This window comes from Vollenhovia emeryi, unplaced genomic scaffold (genome assembly GCF_000949405.1).
Source record: "Vollenhovia emeryi isolate VEMERY1.0 unplaced genomic scaffold, V.emery_V1.0 DF939207.1, whole genome shotgun sequence".
NCBI classification, from domain to species: Eukaryota; Metazoa; Arthropoda; class Insecta; order Hymenoptera; family Formicidae; genus Vollenhovia; species Vollenhovia emeryi.
The window spans coordinates 232,447-245,420 of NW_011967159.1; the positions used below are offsets into that span (position 1 = coordinate 232,447).

A 12,974-nucleotide genomic window follows, 5' to 3' on the forward strand; every position below is an offset into this window, starting at 1 on the left:
CATAGCAATATCGATCGCCGGGCGGTCACATCTTGCCACGCGCTCGAAGTGGGCGGTAGGCCGGCCTAAGACAACGATTTTTAATAATTAATTACTCGTTAACTATTACGAATATTGCAAAATGGTACAGGACTTTTCTGTTCATCTCGATCCGTTCTTCCTTCTCAAAAATTTTGTCGGATATGGAAAGACTCACCCTGTATATAATCTTTATATTTCGTATTGTGTAATGCATTATGCTAATCGGATTGCTGTTTTCCAGGTCGGTATCAACGAGTCTCTCACGGTGAATCTGGAGATGCTGTGCGACTGCGAGTGCGAGCGTAAGGGCCATATGTACGAGGAATACTCGGCCGAGTGCAACGGCATGGGTACGCTCAAGTGCGGCGTCTGCGAGTGCTACGACGGGTTCTTCGGCAAGCACTGCGAGTGTAGCTCGCACCAGGAGCTAACCGGCTTCGACAAGCACTTCCAGTCATGCCGTCCCGACAACACCACCCTCGTCGACTGCTCCGGCCGTGGCACGTGCGCCTGCGGCCAATGCGAATGCGAAGAGCGGGAGAATCTAGACGAGGTATTTCCCCAATTCATCCCCAAGCAGTTGGAGAAATTCTCGTGTGACGGATTCCGTTTAACTTGCGATGAGGAAGATAGATAAAAATTAAAAGTGAACGAAATTAAACGGAACCGGTATAAATAAGCGTAATTGTTATAACAATTGTTTGCGCGGGTGATATTTGCGGCATCACAAATTTATATTTTTGCAGATAATATCGGGACACTTTTGCGAGTGCGATAATTTCTCCTGCGATCGTGATCAGGGTAAGCTCTGCTCTGATCATGGCACTTGCGAGTGTGGTCAATGTGTCTGTAATTCTGGCTGGACCGGACCATCCTGCAGCTGCAGGTCTTCCAATGATTCTTGCATCGCGCCGGGAACCACAAATGGTGTGCTTTGTTCGGGCCATGTAAGTGACAGCAGAAAGGCTACATATACAGGCGCTTATATACGGCTGTTTTAGTAATTAGAGAAGAGATTTATGTAACCACAAGTCTTAAAAAGCTAGGAGATTGTTCGCAAATTGAGTCTCTCATTTTTCGCTTTGTAAAGGGCGACTGTATTTGTGGCGAGTGTATCTGTCACGAGGAGGGCAACATTCGCTATTCCGGCAAACATTGCAACAAGTGCCCGACCTGCCCGAGTCGCTGCGAGGAGCTGAAGCCCTGCGTGCAGTGCCAGATGTATGGCACTGGCAACTACAGCGATCCGGACGAATGCGCCAAGAACTGCAAAGAGTTCGTGCCCGAGGGCGTGGAGACGGTGATCGTCGACGTGGACAACGACGAAGTGCCGTGTTTCGGCACGGACGAGGACGACTGCAAGTACAATTTCGTTTACTATTACAATGAGACCAACTGCCTGCAGGTGCGCGCTCAAAACGAGCGCGAGTGCCCGCCGCAGGTCTACATGCTCGGCATCGTGCTGGGCGTGATCGCGGCGGTAGTCCTCATCGGTCTCGCATTGCTCTTGCTGTGGAAACTGCTAACGACTATACACGATAGACGAGAATTCGCTCGATTCGAGAAGGAAAGAATGATGGCCAAGTGGGATACGGTACGTATCTTTCGTATTATAAGTTATGATCAAATCGCGATTTTAAGGATTCAACTTTGCTCCCAATTTCTATTGTTAACGGAAAGACATCTCGAGTACTAAAATAGTTGATAATTTTTTAAATAAAATTACATCAATAAAAAGATAACATACTAAGACTAATTGTCAAAGTCTCATGTAGAATTATATGGTAATGATTTTAATATTTTCCTTTTGCTTTCTAGGGAGAGAATCCGATCTATAAGCAAGCGACTTCCACTTTCAAGAATCCAACCTACGCCGGAAAATAATGCGTCTCGAAACGGAGGAGAAGATAACGTGTGATTCTTAAGAAAGAATCGCATCGTCGCTGCGACTTGATGCGATTTCAAACAACTCGCAAATAATTGCAAGTACCGATCACGCGCGATTCAATATCTTGTCTCGAACTTAGCAAGAGTCTGAATTACGCCAAGACCTCAACGACATAACGAGATCTAAAGCTAACGTTTTAGCGTATATAATTATTTAAAGGAACTAATATTTAGATATACATACGGTATACTCTATTTTTTGTTGAGATATTTGTAAAGAATGACTTAATACTGCCATATAACATAGACTGCATTTCGGATGCGTGCGCGCGCGATGAAACGCGCTATTTGTAAACGAAGTCGTTACATTTTATGGCGATCATGTTTTAAAAACCAGACTAGTTAGGCTAATTCTGAGACTCAAGTGCCTTTAATATCATTATCATGATAATATCACTACCACGCTTGCATTAACTTTTTTTTACATGTCTTACAATATACGTAACGACGTATCGGATGTCACTTGATGTGTGAGATAATTCAGAATCTGAAGAAACAAATCTATGCTATTTTACTTTGTTACGTTAGCTATATGTGTTATATGTATATTTCTGCATTAGGATAAAATGTTATTACTTTAAAGATAAAGAAAATTAAAACTTGTGAAAATACTACGTAATGGTTTTTGCAGAAATATAAACTGGAATGACTCACAAAGTGCTGCAAACTTATCTTTCAACAGCAAAGTAATTTGACAGATAAGAAACTTGAGCATTTATTAGCACCTCGAGACAATCAATTATAATAGCTCGAGGATTAATTATTGAAAAGGATCATTGAAACACAAAAGCGGTTACTTCCGGGACGAAGCGAAATAAGACGTACGTGAATCTTTTATTTTTTCTTCAGCGCTCCATTCTGAAGTATATTGCACACATTAAGTTACATCTCTGATATATTTGCTACGTGAAAAAAAACGTTTTCTCTTTTCGATCAGAAACGAATAACTATCGAAGATTTTACGCACTATTTACCAGTGCAATTTATAAGATATACTTTACACAGCGAAATCCGATGAATTTGCATTTACCTGCGAATTTTTCATCCTGTAATGTAATTGTTTTAATCGTTAGAGCGTATTTTTGTGCAACTAAGGACTCGAAAGTGTGTTTATAGGAAATTGTATAAATGTATAAAGTACTGTCCGAGACCCATGTAGAAGTAAGTTTACTCCGTGTTATAACGTTAGCTCGAAGATGATGACTGCACGATTATGACTCGCGTATTATTTCGTAAAGATATATATAAAGTTATATATATATATACACACATATATAGGATGCGCCTTAATTAAATGTCAATTCTTTACGGGGTAAATTTAAAACCAGCGCAAAAAAAGATGACGGATAAAATTTTATTTTTATTTTTTGAATCGTGATAAGATAAAAAGAAGTCCAAACGCACGTCTCCTATTTCCGCTGCAATTTTGCGAAAACAAGAAGTAGAAAAAAAAAGTTGAAAAGTATTTCAGAATTGAAGTTTTCTACATTTTCGAAAATCGTCAAAGTTATTGGAATTTATTTAAAAGTCCACACGAATAACAACGAAAGGACTTTGAGAATTAAACATGATTATTTTTACGCGAATTAGTACTTAATTAGTTATCCACTTTGTAGTAATAAATTATAAATCGTACGTCTCTACTTTGAGACATTCTCAGCGACGCAGCGATAAGAGTCAAAAACAAACTTGGCCGATTTTTCAAAGGTACCGAAAGACGCGGGTTTAACTCTTTGTCTAATTGTTTTCGAGATAGAAACAATTGCGGCGGAAGGCGGAGATTTCAATTTGTAAAGCCTGGACGAGCTACGTAAAACGTTCGTCTCGTCTCGGGCTGCGAATTTCCCCGTAGATAAACTGACATACAACTAAGGGGTCACCCCGTACGTCACGTAGTCAATCGGTTACGATATTTCTAACGTAGGAGGAGTAGACGAGGATTCCGGATGATACGCGGATTATAAATACCGAAGGTAAACAGTTGCTTGTGCGTGACAGCTGGATTATTTATTTCAGTCTTCTCTCTATTCGTGAATCTCGCGAGGAGCCAGATCGATCCGGAAGGACTCGGGAGATGCAGCGTGGCCTTCTCTCCATTGTGCCACGAAGAAAAAGAGACTAATAATAGCGCGGTAGACGCGAAATCGCGAGCCCGCCGCGCTCGTTATACACAATTATATATCGTGTTGTTTGTCTAAACCGTTTTACTCTTTTTTTTATGATTTTTTAATGGCTAATTTTACGGTACAGCTAACCGCGTCCTCGCGACATTATTAATCGCCGTTTTTCTTTTATATATGTATACATATATTATATAACTCCAACGAGAATTAATTATAGTCGATGTTACTCCACGTGCGATAGTTCGCAAACCCGATATAGGACTATATGTAAACCTTTTGCGAGGACTAATAAAGATGATGTGTTAGTAAGCGCCGTCATTTCCTCATTCGCAGGGGGCTGCCCTGGGAACCGCTAGCTAGGGGCGCTTTGCGGGTCATTCTGGGTCAGAATGGCAGGAGGGCACGAAAGATCGATTTGCGGCAAAGATTAACGAGAATATTGACCGATGTTCGTCGCGTACGGCGGCCGCGCCGCGTATCCGTGCGTGTGTCGCGGCGCGTGGAGAGCGAGAGAGAAAGGAGAGAACACACGTTGGATTATCTCCGTACGCGCTCTTCCTTTTCTTTCTATCATATCATACCGGCTTTCTTTCCTCCTCGCGGTGTCTCAATTCCGCGCATGGATGCGACTCCTTTCCCCGTCGTTAAACTTGTTACTTCCGGAGCGTTGTCGAGGTCATTACCCGGTAAACACCACGAGTAACAGTTACATAATATTAATATTATAATTTCCTACTCAACAATGCAAATGTAATATAACATGCGTGTTATATCAATCAATCTTCCCTAGTAGCACACTGCATTGGCTAAACATTGGTCCAATGTTGGTTATATTAGAAATGCATTGGCCGATATTATCCAACGTAAGACCAATATTGGCCATGGAATAAATGTAAATATTGCACGATAATAATTATATAATATTAGATTTATATGGGAAGTGCATTGGCCAGTATATTAACAATATAATAAGAATATTGGTCTAATATTGATACATTATTAAACAAATATTGCTAAATAAGAGAAGGCGTCCGTCTTACAATATTGGACCAATATTGAGAGTATTAGATTTGCATTATTTACCAATACCCTAGTGGAAAAATTTCTATAAATAACTACAAAGAATTGACTTGGAATTTGTGGAAATTTTTATATCTTGGTCGAAACATTAATTTTTTGTAAAAATATCTACGAAATAGTACCACAAATTACAATGTTCTCAAATCAAGAAATTATTGCAAGTAGTATTTCATGAAAATGTACAATTTTATAAAAATGAGTACAAAACTTTACTAGTTTTAAAAACTTGAGAAACAAGAAAATCTGAAACAATTAAAACGTCTGCTTTTTACGTAGAATTTCTTAGATTCTGGCAGTTATATTTAATTTTTTGTACAATTTTGTAGAATTATTTCCGGCAGGGTATCGCGCCAATATATTGCGCTACTAGGGTTTATTACACTTAAATTCAGCTTACATGCCAAGAAGTGGGACTTGCGTTTTACAATTATACTCTTGCCTCATACGCACTCTCATTAATTTCCCTCCATTTCCCGTACCGCGTTCTATCCCTAACTGTACTATTTAAACTTACTCTCACCCTATTAACATGCGTATCATATAATATTTACATTGTTGAGCAGGAAATTATTGATGTTATGTAACCGTTACTTTATATTCCCTGGGTAGCATTTTCTTCCCGAGGGAACCACGCTGTCCCGAATCGCGCGGCATCATCTCGAATCGATTACGAGTCCCGGAAGGGAGTTCTCGGAAATCGAGGAGAGCTGTTTGTCAACGATAGATACGCTGATTGTGCAATCGAAAATAATACAAATATGTATCGAAAGTGCGTCACATATTTTACTCGTTATCTCAACAGATCTGTTTATCTGTGAGAGGGAGAGACGTCTCCCGACGTACTCTCTCGATGATTCATCCTGTATTTACTTCAACAGCCGTACTACGTTCTCCATTAATTTCAACGATAAAGCCGCGCGCCAAATGTTTCGATATAACATATGCTAAAGTATGCGCCGTATCTCTTTTTGTACAATTAAAATTTAACGGCAGTTTCGTAAGCGGTAAATGAATGGTTGGACGGCCGGTTTACCTCGCGCGGCGTTAAATGTTAAACTAAACGAACCGGCGAGTATCGCCGATTTTCCTTGCCGCCGCGAGGAATTAATTATTTGCGTCGAGCAGGATGAATCGCGGGAAGAAGTAACAGCGATTGTTTTACAAAGGTGCGAGGCCTAGAAAAATTGGACTGCTCCTTGCATCGACGATTTAAGGAAACACATTTTATACTGTATTTCGCATTTCTTATTTTGCCTTTATCTTGGAAATTATCAGAAATCGCAACAAAGGAGCGACTCTGCCTCGTTGTAATTTTTCAATTCTCCAACGATTTAGTAAAATAATTAATTAATTTTGGAGTAACGGGCAAAATGTTGAAACCAAATATCGCAAGAAATGATTGCTTTCTGCCACGTTTTATCGCAGTTTGAGGGCAAGAATAACTTTGAGCGTCGAAATATCTTTTCAAACTGAAACTTTAGGAAAAACGAGAGAAAAAATACACATAAATGGTATGACAAGCAACATAAAAACAGATTTTTTGCGGTAAGATAGTGTCCCTTCAAAGATGATGAAAAGAATTTCCTTTTGCAAAGCATAAACTCGAAGAAAAAAAAGAGAACAAACAAGTTGAGACTCACGATTACGTCAGAAAGAAAGAGGGGGGGGGGGAAGAGTAAGTCGCTGTAAAAAAAAGAAGGGAACTGACCTACGCTACAGTGTCCTTTTAAAGCGCGCGGGGAATCGACCAATCGCGTGCGTGGTACGCGGCGCGACACTCGTCACTTCTGGACCCCCCCCCCGGGATTGGTCGACTTTTCTTACATATTTCAGTATACGATTTCAACGTAGCTATAACTACAGTGCTGTTTTAATTGGAATATTGAACTCGTTGAGAAAATATGTATTGGAGAACCTGTCACAGCTCGAAACATTTTAACTCGATTAAAACGCGTCGCGGACACGAAAGGGACAGTAAACTGGTTTACTGATATTTCACAGAGCACGTTTGCCCCGACTAGTTTGCCTACTTTTTAACAGACCGACAAGTGTACCGGAATCGTTAATGAAGAAATATAGCGTGCAGCCGAGGAATTAATAACGATGATCGAGAATGAGTAAACGGTACCGCGAGAAAGAGCCAGCTGAAGTAAAGGATATTACGCAGATGCGTTCGCGTGGGAGAAAGAGAACAGGTTCCACGTCGATTTCATCAAATGTTTCTCTTACGAGTCTATTTTTTCGATTCGCGAAAAGTTAAACAAAAGTACAGCCGACGAAAAATAAATACGATCCTACTTAGCCTAGGGCCCGGTTTCACCAAACGTCGCTTAACTTTAATCTTAGTTTAATTCGCGTTTGTCTCCTTCTAACAGTTGGACAAAAAGGTAGTTGTTTCGCGACAGTAATGCTCAAAAGTTTCTTCCAGACAGAAACCAGCACTCAATTATTACAATATCTTGATGCAATATTGTTCTAAAGAATACACTTACGTCGTTCAACTTTAAGCTTAATTCGTTCTTTGTCTCCTTGTCTGTTACCTTAGAAAGAGACAATCGTGAATTAAACCAAGATTCGTCGCTTAAAGCTTAGTTTAATTCGTTCTTCGTCTCCTTCCAGCTATCACCTTAGAGGCAAATTCACAAACGTGAATTAAGCTAACAAAAGATCAAAGTTAAGCGACGCGTGGTGAAACCAGGCCTTTAACCGAATAACGGGAGACGCGCTTCGAAATGTGCGCAAGTTTACGCGACACGAGGCCACCAGCGCTTCTATCCGCGCGCACGGGAGAAGGAGATTTCGGTCTTCCTCCAAAGATTCTCCGATCCTTGGCTTCCTTTCGCGAACGAAAAAAAAAAAAATCACGCGATGCGCAGCGCGTAGCGATAAGCGCAAACTCGCGTGCGACTGTCACGTGTTGTGTCCGCGCGAAGAGTGGGAGCGAAAGACGAAGAAAAGAAAGAGCGAGGGAGAGAACGAGAGTGGGAGTGCGGAAGCGAGGCGCTGAAGAGAGCGCGACGTATATACACATATATATACGAACGAAATAATGCTAGAGCGTATACGTCAGTCGGCCTCCATCGCGCGCGCGTCATCGTCGGGTCGTCGTAGAACGGCGCACAAAGTCGCATCGTTTCGCAGCCTCCTCGGCGAGACTTCGCGTCGGCCTGGCCGTCGTCGTCGTAGACGCGAGCTCATCCCCCGTGGAACGAGGGAATTGCGTGCGCGCGTCCTCACGCGGGTACAACGGCCCGTTAACAATCGAGCGAGAGAAAGAAAGAGAGGAGAGAATAGAATCGCCCGAGTGTGTGCGTGCGTGCGTGTGCGTGTCGGTGGGCCATCAGGGTGACGGGGGTGTGTTGCTTCTCGACCAACAGCTGTAGCCGCTGCTCCGTCTTTCTCCGTCTCGTTTCTACGCTCCATTCTTCGCCCGTTTCCCCTTCCCCGTCCCCGACGGCGACGGCGGCGGCAGCAGCAGCAGCAGCAGCGAGGAAGACCCTCCGCGGGGCGGACGTCGTCGCGTCGCACTCGCCCTAGAGGCTGTCACGCTATTAATATACCCTTCCGTGGCGCACGACAGTCGTCCACGATCGTCTTTGGAGCGCGGACGAGGCGGGGAGCGTTTGCCATGCACGGCGAGTAGCCGTGCGGTGCAGCCGAAAGAGAGAGAAAGAGAGAAAGAGAGAGACGCGCGCTGTGCCAGGGCACGTGAGGCGCGAGACGAGGGGCGAGGGGGAAGAGGCGCGTCGCGCACGCTGGACGACCGCCGTCGGCGTCGACGACGACTACGACGACGACGACGACCGACGGGCCCGCGAGCCGGGGACGATGGAGCGACTCTGGGTACGGGAGCGACTCCTGGCCGGTCGCCGGCTCGTGATACGCGCCGCGGAGTGGCTCCTGTGGGACGTGTGCTGCTGGATGTATCGTCGAGCGATGGGGATCGAGGTCGGGCGCGATAACGGCGACGGCAACGCGGCGTCGACGTCGACGCCGCCGCCGCCTCCTCCACTGCCGCCGTCGCCAACGTCGTCGTCGTCATCGTCCCAGGAGGTAGCGTCCGCGTCTCCGGCGTGCCGGAGCGAGGTGTGCCGGTACTGCCGCGCCGTCGAGAAGACGCTCCTCTGGGAGGGCTTCACCTTCTTCGTCAACCTCTACGTGATCGTCATGCTCAACACGATATTCTGGTGAGTGCTGCGCGCGCACGTTGTTACAAAGTCTCACCTCCTTCGGCCGCGCAAGCGTTACGAAGAGGAGAGGCGGAATCGCGGAAAGGGGTCCCGCGTACTCCCGCGCGAGCGCCTTTCGTTTTTCGATCGCGCCGCCGGCTCGTTGCGACATTCGCCGAGATCCTTCGCGTCGAACAAGACCCACCTCCGTCGTTCCTTTCTTTTTCGATCATCGAGCGACTCGTGTCTCGCTACGCTCTTGTCTCCAATGCGATCTTGGCTCAACGAAAGCGGAAAGGAGCAGCATTTCAAACGCGCACTCGCGCGAGTAGCCGCGACGATCAACAGCCGTCTTCGCGCTGTTGACGCGCGCGCCTCTCGCCACCTCTCGCTCGCATCTGACGCGCCGCGCCTCCGGCCGTCCGTGACGTCACAGCGTGGCGCGCTGCGCGGCGCGGAGCGGCGTTACAGCTGTTTTACGTTTCGTGTGCACAAGAGCAACTTCGCCTTCTAGGTCAAGGCCACCTTTACGAATGGACGCTCGGCTCGGGGGGGGATCTCGCGCGATACGCGCGCACACACGCACGCAACGACACCGTGTGTCGTAATTATTCGTAGTAAGATGCGTAAAATGCGCGTCGCTATCTCGAACGACGATAACACCCGAGATCCATGCCGGTCCGCTGTTTACGCATTCGCGCGCGTTTTGCTTCCGGTCTCGTCCATCGCGTCACTCATCTCGCTTCCCTCTCGGTCGAGATCGGTTTAGCCCAGAGCGAGAGCGAATTGTTGTCCTCGTCCACTCGAAGCGATTACGTCGCGTGCGAACGAAGGCGGAATGTGCGGGACTTTTGAGCGTCGAAAGAATCGAACGTCTCCCCCCGAGTAGCACAATACATCAGCGCGATATTGAGAAACGTGTAAACCTAACGTTGGACCAATATTGTAAAATGCGACGCTTCCTCTTCAGACTACGGATTAATCCTTTCAAGCACACGAGGTGTGTCCTCGAAAGTATCCGACCTCAGCGTATATCTTTGTCCTTGGGCATCCTATTGTGGAAAACAGGCATTGAGTATTTAGGGTGGACCTTTAAGAGTACTCCGAGCGTCGCATTTTACAATGACTCAACGAGTCGAGCAGAGAATCGGTATTAAATTTTGGCAATTTCACCTCGAGAATTCTTTTCTTCTTCCGTAAGCACGCAACTGCGTACCGTTGCCGACTGAACAGCTGTTGGGTCGTGCCGCTTGGTGGGGGTACTCTTAAGCCTATCACACAATGCCAGGCAACAGGCAATAGGAATAGGGAATAGAATTTTTGACGCGTTGGATTGGTTGAACGAAAATTTCCGACGAATCCAACGCGTCAAAAATTCTATTCCCTATTCCTATTGCCTGGCATTGTGTGATAGGCTTTAAAGGTCCACCCTAACTACTGAATACCGGTTTTCCACAATAGGATGCCCAAGGACACTTTTGGGACGCACCTCGTATTTTAAACCTCGATAGATCGCGTTAGGCCTTGCATTTGCGCATAAACGCCATCGACACTTAACAATTCGAATACAGATTTGATATTTTTATTTTCATTGCAACAAAGTCACTGCAAAGTAACGATTCGTTACATTTTTAGCGAAAAAACTGTAACTAGATACTTTTATAAAGTAGCTTTCCCAACCCTGATAAGTCCCTAAATACCGTAATCAAACGAAAATGCTGAAAAACTTGAAAACTTAAAAAGTTCACGTACTTTGCATCCGCCATTTTGAGTCGGCTTTTTTTAATTTTGAAAATCTGACATAAGATTCGTGATGAGCGACCCCGAAAACCCCTTTGTACAAAGTTTTCAAGAAATAATCTTAAAAAACTTGGCCAATAATGAATTTTTTCGAAAAAAATTCAGTTTTTTCATATTTGTTCATTTATAAAAGTTTTACAATAAATATTAAAGACTACTCAACTTCTTTTGTATGTTCTTTTATTGCTAAGATACCCAAAAAATGTAAAAAACCCAACCTAAATGTGTTAACTACACTGAAAAAAATTTCTGGTTGAATATGGACGAATCTGTAGGATTACAGGAATTCTGGTAAATCCTAAAGGAATTCTGGTAAATCCTAAAGGAATTATCTGATTCGTCCATATTCAACCAGAAATTTTTTTCAGTGTAGAAATTACATGGCCAAAAAATAAAGAAGTTGAGGTAGTAACGTAGGTAACCACCGCATGCTTCAAAGGGTTAAGGGGGTCAATTCTGCATCTTACACTAGAGTGAAAATACTAAAAGCGAGTAGTAGCTTTGTCTCTTATTAACTGTCTCCTAAGAAAGAGATAAAGCCGCTGACTTTTAGCACTTTCACTATATTGTAAAATACAGAATTGATGTCGAGATTGAGATTAGATTGAAAATTGACCAATTATAGTAAAAGTCACAAAACTTGAGATTAGTAAACTTTACTCCGATTGGTCAAATTTCAATCTAATCTCAATTTCAATCCGCGGTCTGACACGGGCTTTATTTAGCCACTATGCTTACTTAGCAATGTTAGACCAATATTGGCCTTACATTGGCAAATGCTGAACAATGCATTTTCAATATAACCACACTGAAAAAAATTTCTGGTTGAATATGGACGAATCAGATAATTCCTTTAGGATTTACCAGAATTCCTTTAGGATTTACCAGAATTTCTGTAGGATTACAGGAATTCTGGTAAATACTAAAGGAATTCTGGTAAATCCTAAAGGAATTATCTGATTCGTCCATATTCAACCAGAAATTTTTTTCAGTGCAATATTGGAGCAGTGTTGAGCCAATGCACCGTGCTACTAGGGTCTCTCGTCGCGCTGGTACGCGAGTTGCTTACCCGCGCGGCGAGAAGCCGCCGAGCGAAAAGTGTTTTCACGAGTGCAATATGCGTAATACATAATACATAAATTAATCAAAGTCCAATCGTGGAATACAATGGAAATGGACGCGCAACGTGTCGTACGAATGACTGCTAAATTGATTTCGCGCTTCTCACGGAATTTACCTCTGGTTTGCCTCGGATATTTTTACGCGAAAACCTCTATTATGCACAGAGCTAGGCTTTATAATAACCGTAACGGAAGTCGTGCACGACACAAAACATAGAATTCGCATACACACATATACATGTATACGCATTTACACATTTCTCTCTCTTCCCTGTGAAAAGAAACGCAGGGAGACAAACGCTGTTCGGGGGTGGCTTGGCTGATTGATCTTCGGCGGTTTTCATTGTCTGACCTTTTCGCGGCTCTTTTAATCTTCAGACCGCTGTTTTGGCATGTTTGTCTCAATTCCTGGCCCGCTTGATCTCGGGCCTTTGGTGGAGGATGGCCACTTCCACTCGGGGACAGTGATGCAGTTTGGGAACGTCTGCCACATCGCGACAGCGGTGGTGGTGATAGAGTGGGGATGACTCCCGTGCCGCACACAAGCAGCACGTAGCATGTATGCGGCCATAGACATAGTATATCTAGACTGCTGGTTCTCTCAAATTTCAGGAGTGGGGGTAGAGCTCACGTAGAAAAGGATGCACTCTGTTTCGTGTCTGTGCGTTCTCTCTCGCACAGGTTAGTAACTGCTTCCCTTATCCCCTCTTTTC

The 12,974-nt window shown here is 44.1% G+C and overlaps 2 protein-coding genes across 3 annotated transcripts in view; both read left to right on the forward strand.

Annotated features, from left to right (window-relative positions):
• Positions 1-4,401, forward strand: part of LOC105561398 (integrin beta-PS) — an 8,057-nt gene extending 3,656 nt beyond the window's left edge. For both annotated transcript variants that reach the window (XM_012011345.1, XM_012011344.1), the window contains exons 7-10: positions 263-574; positions 768-968; positions 1,112-1,615; positions 1,840-4,401. In XM_012011345.1, the coding sequence (XP_011866735.1) occupies positions 263-574; positions 768-968; positions 1,112-1,615; positions 1,840-1,905 (1,083 nt within the window). In that variant the 3' untranslated portion in view covers positions 1,906-4,401. The remainder of the gene's footprint in view (positions 1-262; positions 575-767; positions 969-1,111; positions 1,616-1,839) is intronic.
• A 3,683-nt stretch (positions 4,402-8,084) lies between these two features.
• Positions 8,085-12,974, forward strand: part of LOC105561400 — an 8,538-nt gene continuing 3,648 nt past the window's right edge. Inside the window, exon 1 of the mRNA XM_012011348.1 lies at positions 8,085-9,358. Within this exon, the coding sequence (XP_011866738.1) occupies positions 9,000-9,358 (359 nt within the window). The 5' untranslated portion in view covers positions 8,085-8,999. The remainder of the gene's footprint in view (positions 9,359-12,974) is intronic.